Source organism: Rhopalosiphum maidis, chromosome 2 (genome assembly GCF_003676215.2).
Source record: "Rhopalosiphum maidis isolate BTI-1 chromosome 2, ASM367621v3, whole genome shotgun sequence".
Lineage (NCBI taxonomy): Eukaryota > Metazoa > Arthropoda > Insecta > Hemiptera > Aphididae > Rhopalosiphum > Rhopalosiphum maidis.
This window is the reverse complement of record NC_040878.1, coordinates 5,155,138-5,175,729: the sequence shown is the minus strand read 5'-3', so window position 1 is coordinate 5,175,729 and position 20,592 is coordinate 5,155,138. Positions and strand designations below refer to the sequence as shown.

Below are 20,592 nucleotides of genomic sequence, written 5' to 3'. Positions count from 1 at the left end.
ATAGTCTGCAAGCACACATTTTGATTTATAGTAAATATTAAAAATCAAATACAAGAATATTTTTTTTTACTTAAATTAGGTACCTACGTTTACGTATATTTTTCACTATTTTTCACGCTTAAAAAAACTATTTAGACCTTGACGATAAATAAAACTGCCTCCGCCCCCTCCCACCATATTCCGCACGTATAGTACAATTTTTACAAATATGTATATATAATAATAATTATAATTATACTTGTAGGTACGTTTGTAATTTTTCTGTTGTACACCGACGGTGGGCGTCCTACGGCGCACGCGCTTAGCGAAAACAATACCCCCGGCTTTTCAACCATGCCGACTATTAATAAACATAACGCGGTGCGGATGGATAATTACTGTGGTAAAAATTTTAGCATAACGGCGAGAACCGGTCTTGAGAGAAGACATTATATAAGTATATATATATATATATATATGAATATTAAAAAAAAAAAGTGTCGTGGGCGGTCAATGGCATTTCAAAATGAAAATAACTATTCTTCCGAAACGCGTCGACGAAAAGTTTAACAAACGTCCAAAACGTAGGTACAATAATAATTATATAATTGTATGGGCTAAAAAATATATATATATTAAACAATTCCATATTTGTGTTGTATTCGTATATTTATATCGTTACACGTTATGTATATATTTTTCGAGCGAAACTATCGAACACTATTTTGTCCGTCTTCTGTACACGCGCATTTCATATTATGTATAGGTAACTACATATACCTATATATTATACACGCATATTATAATACGTATTACATTATACTATTATGATGATGATGGTTAACCAGTTTTTCCGTAGAAGAGCATATCACTTAGGTACAGGCTACAGAAAGCGTGTGGGTCAAGGTGTAACGTGGCGCGCGTACAGCAGTAGGTAGGTTCGACGCGCGGGGAAAAAATAAATAAATTCGTTTTTTTAGTGTTTCGTATATTATTCATGCGTTTTCCGAGATCTAAACTATTGTCGCCCTACACCACTTAAACCGATTGTTTACACCTATAAATATTTTTTTTTCCCGTGAACGGGGTAGGGAAAAGTAAAGGAATTATGATAATGGCCGAGTGCCACCGCAGGAAATCACCTCGGCCTACAACGTATATTTACATTATTTTCGTTTTATTGCTAGTCGGTTAATATTATTTTTGTCTAAACCGTTTTTCTATTGCTCCGACGTGACATTTTTTCGGTTTCATAATTCGCCCTCTGGTCATAAATTATGTCAGTAAACCAAATAAACGTCGTTTTAATTTTGGCTACCTAAAAAGAATATGATATTTTATATACAAACGTATTTTCTGGTCCCGGTGTAAATAACCATTACCGTGGTCTAAAAGTCCAAAATATGTCTCGTAAAATTTTAGAAACGAATGATATAATCTCCCTCTCAATCGATATCGTACCGTATAGCTAGTACCTACGAGCCGAGTAAAATTACTGTCGCCCATATTATACATTATACGAGAACTTATAATGTTACAGGATCCTCAGATAAAAGAGTAAACGAGCGACTGGTGACTTGACTATTATTGTAATTATTTTACACGATTGTTATTACCGTACAGATGTATAATAGCTATTGGCTATGCAGTTATAATAAATTAACGCACGCGCATATCCGGCGCTCATTACAGTAAGGTCGAAAACCAAAATTGTTTGTCCAGAAGATTATTTAAATGAGAAAAAACACAATAATTATAGGGGCCCCGGGTGACTAGTTACGTTATTATCATTTTTGTTATTTTCTTTTTTTTTATTATTATTATTTCTTTTTGTTGTTTCTCTGCTTCAGTGTTTTATCGTTTAGAGGGCATAACTCGTTTGTTCGTTTATTCAAATTATACTACCAGAGACGAAAAGCTATAAATACACAAATCGTGAACCTGCATTGCTGTAGTACAGATTTTTTTTAAAATTGACAACTATTTAAATACAACAATATATTATTTTAATATTATGCGGCGTATTCCAATAATGTCATACGCAGCGATTGCTGTCGTGCATGTGTATATACAACACTGAAATGAAATAATATTCCGTTCGAAATTATATCTGAAACGAAATTGGCATGGAAACAACGCTATAAAAAGACGTATAAATGCAAATCCGAACGGAACGCGTGCAAAAAAAAAAAAAAATAGAAATAATAATGAAAACTTAATGGTCAAATGTATCGGAGACACATCATTTTAATACGCAATTCGAGATACCGCACGGCGAGATTTGAGTGCCTCCGATGTTTTACGCAGACGTTTACGATTGGAAATTATTCCTTATTAGCATATTATCGCCCGCATCTATTTGATATTTATTTTATTTTTTTTTTTTACTTTTTTTCAAAAATAAAACATATATTATACAACGTCAGGCTCGTTGGGACGGCAATTTATTATGTCCCGGAGATTAATTTTAGAGCTTTAAGAGTCCGCCGTTAAAATCGGACATTCGACGTTTTACAGACATCACACACACACACACACACATCTATACACGCGTATAAATAATAATAATAATAATATGCTCGTTTATATTATATACATACGGTTATATTCAGCCATATACGCCGTCGTATCGTAACGTTCTCGCGATCGTCTCGCATAATATGTGAAATCGCAATATCACGAGTCAATCACTTGGAATGCGATAAGTCACGATTACTTGCTGTTTCCGATTATCTACGGTTATAGATTCGAATACTTCTCGCACGTGTGAACCGTGTGTGTGTGTGTGTATACCTATACACACTATTATAGCCATGTAGGTAAAAGACTGCTGTACGTATAGGGAGAGATATAATATGACGCTGTGACAATAATAATAATAACAACAACATTATTATTATGTTTAACAAGCCCCCACACCACCCTCGTACGGTGTGTCTATGGACTCGGGTCCCCCCCCCGCGTTCACCTTGTACCTTGTATGCAGTCGTTTGACAAATTATATAATTATTATTACTATGCGCGATGTTATTATTGTATTTTTGTTTATTCCGACGAAACGCGATGATGTTTCACCACAAAGTTGGTTTTTATTTTATAATTGAGGTCGTAAGTGGGTTTCGCGCGCATGCGAATTGTAGGCGTGTAAGAATTTTATTTACGGACAAAACGTCCAATTTAAACAGTTGTTTTGAAACGCGCCCACCGTAAACGCGCAGCGCAGCAGTTACGTGTTAACAAAAATAATAAATAAATAAATAATAATAATAATAATAATAATAATAATGAAAAAAATACGGTAGCCAACGGGTACATGGGTTTGTTTCTGACATTATAGGTCGACATACATATAATTTAATTTTTCGGATTGCCCACGTCCGACTACTACAACTACCATATTACACGGTCGCCAAAGACCTATGCTTTGTCGTTATAATAGTTCGCTACTATGTAAATATAGTAAATATCGGATAAAACGCGCAGTCCGCAGTCGTGTTCGAATCGAATTGGCAATCGATCGGTGTTAAAACAATGTGGCACGCAATAATGGGTTTGTGTACGTTATTATCGTATGGCGACATATTATTGTAACGTGTGCGACGCGGCGTGCGCACGGTACACCTATAAGACGTTTAGACATTGTACTGTCGCAACACTTGGAGCGTTTTCAAATTCGATATGATATTTTACGATATGAAATAGTGTTGTTTCGCTAATCCAGAAAACAGAATGAAAAAAAAAAAAAAACCACCAGCACGCGAGTTACGTTTATTTTATTCGACCGCCGTCCAGAATAATATAATGTAAATAATACGCTGTAGCTGCCATGTACATGCAAAAGTAGCACGACCAGACGTTTCCCGGCGCGGGGAGACCCGGTGGATGTGTATTTTAGCGTTGAATATTATTATTACAGTTCACTACAATTCGATACCCGCACGTACCTATGCGTCTTTAAATATTAATTTTTTTTTTCAATAACCGAGAAATATATAATTGATATAGCCGCACGATACGTTACACATCATAGTATGTAGGTATATACTATATAGCGGCGTAGTATTATTAATTTGATAATTATCGTGTACATACACAGCGATTGGTGGCTTAAAAAGTTACCTCGTAAACAGCATTTAAAACGCATTATAATCAAACGTGCGTGCGTCGAACCAATTGCGAACTCGCATACTTAACTATATATATATATATATATATACATACACATTTAATGCGTACTTTGGGCTGCTATATATTATATTATTAGGCGTGTATACGCATCGGTCGCGTGCAGATGCCGTTTCGCCCGATTCCAATTCGGTCTGATATTCTTCGACCCGTTGCGCGGTGGTTTTCGCTATTAAAATAAATATACATATATATATATAAATACACGTGTACGCGACTGTTATATATATATATATGTATGGCAGTTATTCTATACGCGTATACCTATGTACAGTGCGGCGTGTAGGTATATACAAAATACATAATTCGGCTGTGCGTACCTATTGCACTACCTGTTGGGTTTACGCGTTTCGAGATCATCGGCACACGCGCTGCGGCGGCGGCGCAGATCGAGCTCAGCGATAGTTATATCGACAACCCAATTTTAACGGTCCACGACGATAATAATCGCAAGTCCCCACCCCCTGCCCGTATCACATGACGCGCGCGGCCGCCTCATCTACACGTTCTAACATCATACCTGGTAACCAGCGTATACCAGCGTACCTGTGTGTGTCTCATACGACGTCGGATTATCGCGCTGATGTCTGCGCCGTGTGCCCGCCATATACGTATATTATTATTACTCTATACAGCCATATAATATGCCGCGTATATGGTGTACACATAGTGCACACGCACACACACGCGCACACACACACACAGGTGTATATGGGTACATCTGACGAATATTTATATCTCGTGGCGTGTGTGCGGCGCGCGGTGTGTATATTATATTGTACGCGCGAGTCCCGGGAACAATGAACTCTCTCGCGCGGACCGTATGCATGCGTACAACACACACGAGCGTGGGCTAGCTCTCGGTCGGATGAGGTTTAAAAAATAAAAAATGAAATAAAATCATTTTCGTTCGTGGGTTAGACCGCGCGCGCGCTCGCGAGTAGATATAGGTACAATAATAATAATAATAACGAAAACAAAATCCGAAGACACGACAACAATAAAGAATAATAATAGTAATAATAATAATAAAAAAAAAAAAAATGGTGCAATAATCGTGTAATTATGTGTGTTATTGTGTGCCGAGCGGACACAATGGATGACGCCCCGAATGTCAAAACGTCCGATTGTCTCAAAGTTCCGATCTTCGGATGAATTACGACATTTCCTTTGCGTTTCATATTATTATTATGTTATACATATAGGCATATGTGTATATAATACCATACGTTACATTTATGTGCTCTTATTATTCGCCCGAAATATTATAATATTATTATTCGTTTTGTGTTGCGCAGTACTGTTTTCGTGTACGATATTTTGACACGTGTTGTTTAGCTTGATGTAAACAATAAAATAATTTAACATTTTCCCGATCACGAAAACGTTTAAAACGCATACTATAGTATATTGTAAATTATTATTCTACAGATTGGATGTCATGCAAATTTCGAAGTACCACGAATTTATAATAATATTATACATAATACGGCGTATATACACAGCGTCCTATATAACCAGTAGTCAAATATGGATGCATCGATATGAGACTGTATAAATTATTGACTAGAAATAGTTTTCCTACAATATTTTCTACTTTTTAGCACTGCTCATTATATATTATTATGTTCGTATTTTCAAATGCTCGTGGCACAACGATTTAAAATGACAAAGTGGTGGGATGTTTCAACAATCGGTTAATAGGTTTTAATTTTAAAACCAGTTTGGGACTCGTAGTTTCAGAAATTTGAACAAGAAGTTTTTTAGTTTTTTTTTTTTTGGCAATGGAGGCAAGTGGTTTGATGTTTTCGACAAATATGGTTTTCTCAATCAACTGACAATAGTTAATGTATTCGAAATACATTAATTGATCAAATTTAAACACACACACACACATATCTACGTATTTAAAAACTGGTTCCACATGATCACATACGTTACAATTGATTAATAAACTCATCAATTCGTTAAATCGAATTCTAAAAGATAAAATTTACGAATGCTACAATAAAAAAAAACCAAAATAATTTAAAACTGATGTTTCTTTTTTAATTAATTGACAACTTAAATATTACTAGATAGTAGATACTATACTTTGAATATTATAATATAATCATGAAAATGATTTTAATTGATTCAAAATAAATTAATCAAAACAATGAATATACGTATTATAATTGAATATCGTGTACAACATAATTATAAGTTCAGATGGCATTTCGATAAAGAATTTGTAAAAAAAAAAAAAAAAAACATTGATGCATTTGAATATTTAAAAACTCTGTCATATAATTATGAATATTTAAATTTACTTGTAAAACCCAAGAAATCATTCTGATGCATTGTAAGTGATGTTTATTGTATCTAGTCATTGAGTAGGTCACTGTAATGGGTGTGTTAAGTTTGAATTCAATGACAAATCATTGAATATGGTTAAAAATGATGCAAAACAGAAATCGTCTGTCAACCTATATAAGTCATCTATAAAATAAATCACGATATAGAAAAATAGTTTCAACATTTGAAATTCAAGGGTTATTAAAAAATGTATGTGAATTAATTTGCATTATTTTTTTTTTTAAATTAGGTGTAAAAAATCTATACGTGAAATCGTAGAGGTATAAAAATATAAACGTATCTAATTTATAACAATTATAGATTGTCTGTGAATTTATTTTCTTAATCTTATATGAAGACACTTATATTATATTTTCGAAGTTTTTTTTATCACAAACAACAATAATCGTACAATATAAAAGTAGGATTTATTTTAATCTAAATAAGTAAAACATTTCAAAAGCCTTTAAATAGATCAAAATGTTTTTCAAAATTATATCATGTCTAAACAAATGCAATTATAAATATTTCGGTAACGAAAATTGAAACTTTTGACCAAGCTATTTGTCTTAGATATAATGAGAAATGTTTGAGATATAATTTTCTCTAAAAAGTTGTAGATTGGAGCATTTTTTCTAATACAAAACGTGTTTCTCCTTCTTTAAACTCAAAAAATACACACACGTACGACGTGCATCATTATAAGACAATACATTATATTCATCATTCCACTTAGAATATCTACTCATATTATATAATTATAAAGTTAAGTGGACAGAGTATTAACATATATTTAATCGTTTTCGACTCAAATAATAATATGATTCATAACTGTAGCAAATTAAAATTTACTATCGACAGAACAAGTGTAACGAGGAATGCATGAATAAGAAAGAAATCGTTTTTTACACTGATCCTCAACTATAATGGGAAGTGTATACCAAAGTTAATATAACAATAAAACCTACCATTTTCATTACCATTATCTCATTAATAATTATTATCGTAAACGAGTTTATTGTTATCCCCCACACACACACACATATGCTAGTTCAGCGTATACATTACAGTTTCTGTTTTTACCTAAGTAATAATTAGTTTGTTGTTTTTTAATTACATTCATTTTTTTGAACAATACTTTTATTGATATTATTTTAGATTTCAAAGAAGGATATGGACACTCATTGGTTTATAAGGATTTTTCATCTGTTTATCTAGTTCCATAGGTCTGTTTAATACGGAAATTGTATTTTCTTAGATTAAACGATCAATTTTTTTATATTTTCAAATAAATTCAAAAATAATTGGTGAAAATAATGATAACATTTATACAATATTAAAAGTTTGAAAACATTACACAAAGAAAATCATGATAATATTCATAATAATAGTTGACATTTTTTGTTAAATAGTGTGCGTCGCTTAAAAACGTGTTCGAAATTCAATGATTTATTATCAATAACCGCCTCGGTGGTCCACCCGATCCGTGCATATATCTCAGTTTTTTAATTATACCCTCGATTCGTGTATTTTTAATACAAATTTCAGGTTTTGTAACTGAAACATTATAAATCGTCTAGGCGCATTATATTATACACCTATTATAAACAATAAGTTATAACATCAACCTCTATACCTCAATATTTAAAATACGGTTTATAGTAAATCAATATTATTTATTATTCATTGCGAGTGTAATAATATTAAATACTATTAAATCATTTTTAAATTACACGCATAATAATTTTATAACATATTACCTGTACGTGGAAATTTAAATACTCGATAATACACTGCATAACTGCAGCCGCGCGTACAGCATCACATCGTCCATTTCATTTTCACTTTATAATATTATATCGTAGTGGAATATATATTTTTTACAACTCCTGGCGAATACGAAATCGAATCTCTGCAGACAATCTGTGCTAAAGTTGCGTTATATCGTATAATATGTAGGTAGTGCCTATTTGTGTTTTATTATGCCTATACGTACACATTGTTCTCCGCAGTCCGCAATATTCGCTATCATAAATCGCGCGCTGTAGTGTGGTCACGAAACGACGGCGGAGTTCGTATATTTACGTTTTAATACGGTGCTATACTAATAATAATATTATTTATGTATATAAAACACTATAATAGAACATGTTGTAAATCGGATCTAATATCACCTATTGCCTATTATATACCGCAGTGCAGTCGGCACGAAAATCGCCGCCGCACAATTATTATGACGGCAATTTGCATTTATCTCCGCGGGAACGCATTTTTTTTCTCCGTTTTCAAAACAGGTTATATTCGTATGTATCGCTATTATAATAATACACGTTGCATAGGTGTTATAGACAGCGTACTGTATGGGCACGGACCGCGATTCGATCAAGTCATATCGACTTTTAGCCACACGTTTCTCCCGCGCGCGCGAGTCACTTTATGGATCGGTTGCGCTTTGGCGTTCACGGCGAGTCGCGTCGGGTGTTATACATGTGTAGGCACACGCCGCACACATATATAAAATGATATGCATTATATTATTGGCTTTATATACATATTACCCGCACAGGCGCATGTTATAGGCACATCCAATTAGTCGTGTGGTTTTTCGCACGCCGGCGTAACACCCGGCCCGGCCGATAAAATCGTTCTCGCGTTTGCGTACACTACGCAAATGTCGCCCGTCTTTCGCAACCACTTGTCGGCGCGTTAGAAGAAAAAAAATTCCCTCGCCGCGGCGCGTTCTAAATTACGCGCGTTCGTTGTCGGCCTCTGCGACAGCGGCTTGCATAACGCGAGCGCAGGTAATATAATATTTTATATAGGTAAGCCTACTAACTATACGCTATACGTATAGGTAGACGTATCGTAGGTACCTACGACGAGAAGAAGGTCACCGCCGTCGCGAGCTGCCGTCGTGCCGCAACAGGAAACCATAGATCTATAAAGCGGCGACATTCCGTCGTCGTCGTCGTCGTCGTCGGCGGCGGCGGTTTTATTAACCCCTTTCTGTCACCGCGAGACGACGTATATTTATACGTTACATATACGTATTACTCATTTTCACAAGCACATGCGCATTATTATAGGACATGACTATATGTAATAGCTTGTGCGATATCGCGAGACGTTTTCCGAGCTCAACGCGTCGTGTTATTTGAGCACGAAAGTCCACAAGACGTGCCTATACGATGATAATCGCGCCACGTGTGACACTAACACGACACGATTTTGCGGGAGAACAGTTTTCATTTTTTCAAATATTTATCTAGCAGTCATTGGCAGCATAGGTAGTTTCGATTGGGTATCGCACAAGGTCCATATAAAATATACAATTTATACTGCAAGTCTTATGTAATGTTTTTAGGACGTGATATTTTTTCACTAAAATTACGTGTCAAGATCTGACGACAAACATTTAATTTGAACAAAAAAATAATAGTTTTGACTGTTAATATTTGACAATCGGCTCATAAAATAATTTCGAGAACAATAAAACACACTAAAACATAATACTTAAATTATTTACGTCAATGTAAACATAAATAAGCGTACACAATGTACACATATTTCCAGACTTGTTATTATTGTCAAAAACTAACCAATATATATATAGACTTTTTGAGACAAATAAAATATTTTACTGTCTTATACCTATATGAACGCAATACTATAGTTGTATAAAATTCATCAAGAAACATATTATAATGTTAATTTTAAATTATCGTGTTCACGTTTTATAAAGTTAATAACAAATAAACAGTTTTCAATGTGCCAAACAACTAGCAAAACCTCGTATTTCAACAACTATAAGTAGAAGAAAATTTCCACTCGTCGCACACGTCAAATAAATTTTTAAAGAAAAAAAATGTATTTAATAGTTGGGATGTAATATTCAAATATTATATATTATATTGCAATATATAGACGAGTGCGCCATTTTATTGGCAAGAATATAAATGATAAATAAGCGATGGACGTTGACTGAAAACAACACTTTCGTATTCGGTTAGTTTTTTAAAAGGAGAAAAATAATATTGCATCATGCGACGTGTTCGTTTCTATAATATACAAATGGTTTTGATTTTCGTGTTCCTATTAATTTTCATAAGATTTATTTTCATCTTTTAACTGATGGTAAATTAATGACGTAAAACTCGTTTCGATTTTACCGCAGTTTATAATAATAGGATCATAATAAATAATACATTATGCGTTATTTTATACTTCAATCGCGTGCTGTATAGACTGCAATTGACAACGTTTAATTTGATTTAATTTAAGTATATTAGCTAAGAAATTATTACAACACCAGAGCTAAGTGCGGGGTGCTTTTCATTATATTTTGTCTATAGGCAATGATATACGATCTCGATAGTTCTCCGGGCGAATTTTTTTTATTATTTATTTATCCGTAAACCAGATGGCCTTTTAAGCGATGAGATATTCAAGTAGCTGCGCGGTGGTCCTAATAATACGTACAACTTACTATATAATATAGTAATAATTCTTTGTCCACTAAAAAATAGCGTACCTACATTATGAATCATTACTTATTAGAAGTAATCTAAAAAGGCCTCGAGTTACGAAAAGTACCTAAATTTATATATCACGAAAACCTGTATAATTCTGACGAATCGACTTTACCCGGAGGATGTGCAGTAAATCCAATCGTTCGGTTTTCTTTTTAATATGATTTTATTTTATGAACGCACATACGGTTGAATGTTCTCCGACGAATGACTAAATACTCGCGTATTATACAGTCGTAATACCAATACGAAAACGAAACGTTCACAATCGGCCGTCGTGTTATATTGTATGTGAAAATAATAAATGTAATTAAAATAACGCCCGGTTCGTTGGTAATACCTACCTAATTAATATTGTGCCAGTGTGAGTGTTTTTCGTAGTTGTAAACGTACCTGTGCCGTATACGATAATGTAATTTGTCAAAAATCAAAGTTGAAAAAAAAAGGCAGAACGCCTCAGGCGATACAGACGTCGGCCTGTCTCCCGTTTGTTATATAAATAATAAAAATCTATTTGATATTAATGTACACCTAGGTACTCCTACTATAGTGTGTGTTTATCGGCTCGCATATTATGTGCATTGCATTTCGATTGCTTAAGGATGCGCCTCGTAAACAATTTATGTATACATATTATATGCGTATATACGCTCACAGCAGAATTTCTCTCGTCCGTGATTTGTGCGCATTATATTATATTATTATAGTACATAATACACAATAATATTATATCATTGTGTAATGTATGTGACTATTTAAATTCGATTTGAAAACGGAAACACCGAACGGAAAACTGATTCCAAAAACGGACGTCGTTATTTATTTATTTTTTAATTTTAATTTTATTCAGTCTCCACTCAAGGCCTATACGAACGGTGTGTATATACATATAATAATAATATATCTATTCGTGCGCAATATACATGATTGTTAAACGACCGGCTGAGCGGAGTTAATAACAGGAAATTAGGTAATCCGACGACTCCGACACGCGGACCGGTTTCGATGCTTATAAGAAACAAATTTATAGACACATTGCAAATAACAGTATTATAACGTCGATTACAGGTTTTATCCTCCTCTCAAAACACCACGTTAAAAGGGCCAACGTTTTTGGTCTGATGATTTATCGTTGTCAAAACACCTCGGGTGTGATATTCGGTAGATATCGCGTTAAAATGAAAAAAAAAAACAAAAACAAAAACAATTAGCGTTAAATGCGAATGAAAATTACCTTATTCATACAACGTGTTGTATGCGCGAAACCGATACGATTTCATTCATGTTCACTCGATTCGGATACGACTCACGGACATCGTCATTACTCGCACAGTCATACCACGCGGCGTTCTTCGAATCGGAGCTTTAGTGCATTACTATTGCTGCAGTTTTTATTTTAGCCTCCGTGAGTCAACCATTATTTCATCAACCTCGGCTGAGACATTGTCCTAATTTTTCGTTGTTCGTTTCGTGTTTCGTCGATTATTACGATGTCTTACTCATCAGTCGTCAATCCGATCTGTACCGTCGTGTCACGTGTAATATCGTAAATGGTATATACATAATAGTATGAAGTGCATAAATATTTCTTATGATTTTGTTAACTATTATCCCGTGTGCTATTTTTGCAACGCACCAAATATTAAAAATGTTTATTAAATTCTGTGGTACGAGTTGGGTCCAATGACTATTTGATTTTCAAACGCTCAGTAACTGTTTAATGTAATAATAATAGTGTTTTAAAAGTCAAATAATTTACATGTTTTTCTATACCTACGCGTCGTCGTTTTTTATAGAAGATTAAGCTACAAATTTATTTCATACAAATACGAATTATACCTACTATATTGTATTTGTATATTTTTTTATGGTTTTTCAATAATAATATAATTTAGGTACTACAATACTTTGCTAAAAATTATCGTTTTTAATGAATGATAAGTATTAGTTATAAAATTAAATGATTGATAAAAAAAATATGCGCTATTTAAACTTTTTTCTATATTTCATACATCTCTCTTGCATTTTTATCACTTTTTTTCTGTATATTCAACATTTTTCATTGATGTTTTGACCTTTTAACAAATCTATAGCAATACATCTATGAATAGTATCGAGCGGTCGGGGTATATGAAATCTGGTTTGGACACAATATGCCACGCTCGACAGGTTTATAATAGTCTATATCGACTATATCTGATAAACTTTTTTTTGTTCGTCAAAAATTATCGTTCATGCACACACACACACACACACACACACATATATATATATATATACACGAGTATATACGCATATGTACTTGTTGTCTGCGAGCGAGCATGTGTGTTAGGTGTCTGGTGTCTTACGGTATTGTTTCGACGTCGCTTCACACACACACACACATACACAGGTACACATATTATAAACATTTATATATATATATATACAGAGTTGAGCAAAGGACGCGTTTATCAATACGTGAATTACACGTGTTCGCGTTTAGACGGGGTACATTATATGACATTATATATAATACGGTCGGGTCTTATATAGGCGTCGTACACGTCCGGAAAGTGTTCGGCACACGATCTCTCGGCAGTACGGCGGTGTTGCGTACGTATAACTCGTGTAATCGCGTCACCGCCGCCGACGTCATCGTCGTGTACCAGAGGGATGCTGCGGCGGTGGCGGTAGACGGCAAGGAAGACTAGAAGAAAAAACATAATATATAAGTACAACGAACAAGCTGTATAATATATATATGATGCTATGCGCGCGTGTTCACACACACACACACACAGAACATCACGTGCTTGTGCTGTATAGACATGTCGAAGATATTGTTCCGACAATTAAGCTTCATTATAATAAGACACGAAAAGACTTCGATTTCCTGCGCGTGTACTACGCATATATATACATTATTTTATACATATCGCTATGTACATGATAGCTGCAGCACACTATATAACACATGTATGCGCATAATACCTTCAGCGCAAGCACATAATACGAATTATTACCGTCGGACGAAAACTGCGAAGTGTTCAGCGACGACGTCGGTTTTGTGCATTCACATGTTTTATGAATTATAATACATCATTACCGATACGCGCGCGTTTCGTATCGCGAATATAATACGATACAATAATATACTGGGTGTACGCGATTACGATATGGGGATTGTCGAACTGCACTGACCAAAACGTTCGAATCGAATTCGATCCGTTCGTCCCGCGTATAATATATATCTTATTTAATGTACGACATTTATTATATAGTTGACAACGACCTTAATATATTACACTGCAGAGGAACGCGTTAAGCGTAATTTTCTGTTCTTGTTTTTACGTAAAAAAAAAAAAAATCTTATTAAAAATATTAATTATCCGTTAACAAATTGGTTTATGTAACGTTCGCGGAACGTTCTTTTCTGTCACGAGTATATATATACCTATACAATCCGACGTATTAATAAGTGCAATTACCCGATGACGTTATTGTTGTTGTAAGGACCGGTATATTGCGGTCGCTCGCCGCAGCGATTATGTATAAGCTTACGATTGAATATGCGTTGATACAGACACTTTTATCGAAACCTTTTTTCTAAAAAGCTCGACGACGGTTTATGCGAGTTCTCGATTCCGTCGTCGGTTGCCTATTATTGCAGTGAAACGTTCGACTCGGCGGGGGACGGCGAAATAATACAATATATATCATAAAAAATATATATACCTATATATGTATATACATATTATCAATGATATCATATATATATATATATATATATATTCATATACCTACTCGACATATCGATTATAATATACGATTTGTGTGTGTGTGTGTTTTTTTGCGCAACTATACAACACGCGCACGCACACACCACTCCGCTGAGTGGCTGCTGTTGCTGCAGACCTCGGGAAATGTGGTGCAAAGTGAATGGGTCAACCGCATTGTACAAATACAATGGCGTGCACACACATGTATACACGTCAAGTTCGAGGCTATACGCATTAACGACTCTCCTCGGCCGGCCGTTCTCTGCCGAGACACTTCATTAAAACGCCATCAATCAGACGCGGGCGCGTGGTGGACTGCTACAACACGGCCGTGTGTATTATGCGTGCGCTCGGAGACCTCTGCGGAGGTTGCGCGTTTCGCGCGCCACAGCCGCGGTCGTAATAAAAACGCATATTTTTGTCTTGCACAACAGCGGTACGTACAGGCATATAGACGCATTTATATATTATATTATATATTGTACAGAAGCACACGCGTAACACGTATACATAACAATGCGGAGAAAAACGAATAAATAATCGACTCCGCGCTATAGTGTAATAATATACGTCGATATACCGTCATACAGGTAGGTATAAGTTTCGTGTACAGGGTGGTCCGTATAGCGATTTCGCGTTCGGTCGTGACCATCACGCGTTTGTTAAACGACGAGAAAACGGGACGACGCGACGGACTCGCACTTTGTATACTTTACGATTTAACGACAATATATTATTATCTAAATATTATTAATACGTACGTGTTAAAGACTTAGACTCGTATTTATGTTTGTATTTTTTCGTCGAATTCCTATGTTGTTTCGAGCGTTGAGGAAAAACGATAGTTATCGTCCTCCACTAAATTATCTTGTAATACGCGTCTCTCGGAGATGACTGTGCGCACGAGAAAATATATTATGCACTACGATGCCGATCAACAGCTGTCGCAAAATGTGTTTCTTTCACACCCCTGTGCATATAATGGGACAGCTATTGTTCGACAACGCGCGTATTCATGTAGGCATTGTAAAATTACAGCAGTGCGTCGTAGGAAAATTATTATGCTAGATAAATTATGTTCAGTGCCAAGTCCTTATACTGTGTATATATATATATATGTACACCGACACCGTCGTATAGGTACTCTATTTATAATACAATATAATATACATTCGGACGTATTTCTCGGCGGGACCGATAGATTTATCGACTAGGACAAGTACACACGTTTCTCGTATATAATGTACAATATACGTATAAATATGTTATGTGCGCGGTACACGATAATATGTTTATATTCTTAATCAAACAGAATTATATTATTAACTCTATTATATGCCTACCTGTTGTATACATGCGGCAGCGTACACGGAGTAAAGCAAACACAATAAATAAAACCACAACGTTTATGTAATTATAATATCTATGTATATACTGATAATAATGACGAAAGACGATATCGTAATAACTGCGCGCTGTATAGTATTATATTATTATGTATATATTATAAATTGCTATAGATAATATAATATTTATGTATTAGACGTTCGTTATTACAAATTGTACAATACATATTCATTTGTATTTTCCAACAATTTCGATGACAAATTAATACTGTAATTTCCATATCTGAGTAGAAGTATAAACAATATATAATGACTATTTGCCGATGAACGATAATAATATATACATATCGTAATAATGCTACATACTATTTGTATACAATGCGCTCGTTATGCGCGCGTCTTCTTCTGACGATATTCTAATTTCTAAGATGAGCGTACTATACGTTTAATATAATTTACGTAGGTACTATAGACGCACCGGAGTCAATAAAAGACGAAGTATTCAAAGTCATTCGACACGTTTCGTTAATCGAAACGCTTAATAAAACGATAATCGGTAATAACCTATGATTAGGCGGTTTAGTCGTGATCGATGTAGTATAATACGATACAATAGTATATACTATACGAAATAATTGTTTTTTTTTGTCGAATTGACGCATGTCCGTGCAAGTGGGTGTCCTGTTCTAGAGATGCATAAAAAATTATATTATTATATTATACATCCGAAAACGCAACACAGATCGTATTCTTATTTCACAATGCTGCTGAGCGGAAGGTCTTGCATAACGTTGCAGCAGTAGTGACAGCAGACCAGATGGTCCGGACATATTCTATACAGCCGGATATAATATATATACTATGATATGCTTAATTACACTGATTCGCGGTTAGTCATAAACGACGTCGGCGGCAGTGCGGCAGATCGTATAATACGATGCGGAAAAGCGAAAAGGCCGGCCCGCAACTCGCCTATAACTATTTAAATATATATAATAAAATCTCGGTTATGGTATATAAACGGACTGCATATGTTGTTTATATATATATTATATCTGTACGCGCAATTTAGACGAACAATTATCATGACGACAAATTAAAACGGACTACGGCATGGCGCTCTTGTGTCGGCGAATATAATATTATACGCACGCACTACATTTTAATTGCACACGCGCGCCTACAATGACGGGTATATAATTAATATATATATATATATTGTCACACGTCGATAGTTTTTAAAAATAAGCGGACTGATTTATATTTTCAGCACTTCGGCAGTGAACCTGTAATATTGTGTTTTGTACATTGCAGAATCAGTCCGATTCACACCGTTTGCCATTATTGCGCATGATTTTTACAATACATGCCTACTTGTATTTTAAACCGACCGATGTACTAATTCAGAGTATTTTCGGAGTATTTAGCTGTATAATATAAGTATTGGATTCCGAACGAGTGTATACAGTTAATTAATTACAAGTACGTATTTAATGTTGAGACGATGAGTGGAGTGATGAATGAGCGTAAACTATCATTTTGTGGAGTAGGCTTGTACCAATTATTCACTCCACTCACAAAGACTGTATTATAAATTAAGCTTTTGCGATGACAACAATAGTTATGTGAAAAAAGATTGTTTGAAAAACAATCAAAACTTTTAAAACCAATGAGTGTACTCTTTAATGGATCACCGCATTCTGTAATGTGCACATGATATACGTTTAAGAGTTAATAAGAGGACGTCTCCCCGCTTATTGTGTTATCTCCGTATTGCAGTGTACAAGTGCGTATAATACGTATAACAACATTTACGTATACCGGTGAAGTATAGTTCTCATCTAGTTGTAATACGAGAGTATTATAGTAGTAATATTTACCTATTATCGAACTCGAATGTATATATGGACTATGTTATTATAATTAAATCATATTCCATGGTTTGTCGGAAGTGTGTTTTTCGATATTTTTGTAGTAAGTTATGAGCATTTACAAAATTTCCGACAAACCACAGAATGTGTTGTTACCTTTGAGTTTGATAATAAAACTTCAATATTAAAACTAACGAAATTATATTTGATCAATAAGAACTGTTAAAATGTAAATTAACTATACGGTGCGCATTAACGGAGATGATATGACAACACACGCGGACGAGACGCGTCTCTTAAGGTATAAGATGTATTGATTTTGGTGGAAAACGAAACCTTTTGAATTTAATAGAAACGATGCGTGCCTAGAAAATTTTGTCTATAGATAAATAACCATGTTGTTGTAATAACTCTGGGCGCGTATTTATTATATTTCATGTTTATTGATGTATTATATAATATATTATATATATAGTTAAGTGTATACGCGTATCGTACTGGGACTTATTACTATTTAATATTATATACCCTGTTATATATATATATACGAAACGTCCACGCGTGATTAATAGAAATAAAAAAAAAAAATGAAATAAAAGATCTGAAATATAATACGCGTATACCCTCATTGCGAGATTGCCGAAATACCGCGTCGTATTTACGACCATGTGTCTCGGTTTTCCTGCCGTTGCCATAAACATATCCGGAGCCCATTAAGACACAGCCCACGCTCGCCACGATCCGGTCGCCGTCGTAGTCGTCATCAGGTATATGTGTGTATGTGTGTGTGTGTGTGCGCGCGCGCGCGCATATACATAGATATTGGAGACCTATGCGTTGCCAAAAACCATTTCCGTGTTTTTCTATTTTAACACGTACGCGGCGCGCGTATACCTTTATACATATTATCGTACTTATATATATACATATATATATTATATACGTTCGGTTTAGGTTTATATCACCACATAGACCTATAAAAACCGAACGTAACGAAACCAGTAGATAAACTCGTGTGTGAATTTATATATATATATATATATATATATATACACCTCAATATAGTCGAGAGAGTGGTTATTATTGTGTGTATATATGTGTGTGTGTGTTTATAGTATTTATATTGTATATATGTACATGTATACAGGGAGATTATATTATATTATACATATAACAAATAACATTCGTATATTATATTATATGTACCGTGTATGCATAATATATATATATATATATACCTATAATAAACGAAAGACGACGTTTAATTTGATTATTTGTTCAATGAGTTATTATATTGTATATTATTGTATTATTCAACGCGGAGACTTTAACGCCAGAACGCCGCTCCGACGAATATATATATTTATGTATAATATATAGTTTTTTTTTTTTTTCGTTAACGGATTGGAATATCATACGGTTAATGACCAATAACAATCCAAAAAGTTTTATTACTATTAGGTGATTTTTATTTCGACACTAATACTATACATAATTCCTGTATAAACTCATTATAGGTATATATACATTGTATCATCGTTATGTACCACTTTATTAAACACTTACTATCACATAAAACTAAATATAGCTTCGGATATAATAATATGTATAAGGAACAGTGGAACACATTTAATAACGTTATACGTTTCCAAACATTTATTGCTATTTATTGTTATATACACACGCGTACACAGAGTTGTAAGATGTAGGATCATCGTTATCTGCTGACTGATTTCAAAACTTTTACAGTTAGTCATAAACATTATAGATATTATGTTTATTAAATATTATAATATTCTATATTTATCAACATACAATTATTTAAAATACAATTTTTCGTGATGTTAATAACACCGTACAAAATATTTTAACTTTTTTTTTTATAATAATAATAATTTCTAATTTTTCAGACTCCCGACTTCGATTCGATGTTACAAGGTCTGATGGTTAAAGACCAACATGTCATCAAGTCTAGAAACGAGCCGGTCTTGTGCGACTTCTTCGAGACAACCGGCATGGGTGCGCGGACCGTGCAGGATTCGATCCTGCAGAATGGCCATCATACTGATGAATCCCAAGAGCCTCCGTGGTTCGAGATGAACGAGGTGGTGGACCCGCAAATGTTCTCCACGCTCGACGACCAATCGCTGCAGGTGACCCACGTCAAAGTCGAAGCACCGGAAGCCAACAGTCCCGAGTACCAGTCGGTAGCCAGCCCGGGGCTGTACACCCCGTCTTATTTGCACGTGCACTATCACCACCATGATCACCATCACCAACAGCATCACCACCACCACGGTTACTTCCCGCGCGTGGCACCCATGACGCCTCCCATTTCCGAACCGGGTTCGCCCGGTAAACGGCGGACGCCACCGCCACCGTATCCCACACCTCGCTGCAACGCCATCCAAAGGTCCATGAAGTTCAACAGACGGAACAACCCGGACTTGGAAAGGAGGCGGACTCATCATTGCAATTTCGGCGGTAAGTAATAGTCGATTGATAAACATTTAACTGTAATACAAAAAAAAAAAAAAAAATTAAGGGATAGTAATTAAATGAACTCATAAACGCTTAAAAAATG

General features: G+C 34.8%; 1 protein-coding gene across 1 annotated transcript in view; it reads left to right on the top strand.

Annotated features, from left to right (window-relative positions):
- LOC113553443 (zinc finger protein ZIC 1-like) overlaps positions 1-20,592 on the top strand; it is a 90,721-nt gene that overhangs the window by 52,106 nt on the left and 18,023 nt on the right. The window contains exon 4 of the mRNA XM_026956775.1: positions 19,919-20,492. Coding sequence (XP_026812576.1) covers positions 19,919-20,492 — 574 coding nt within the window. The remainder of the gene's footprint in view (positions 1-19,918; positions 20,493-20,592) is intronic.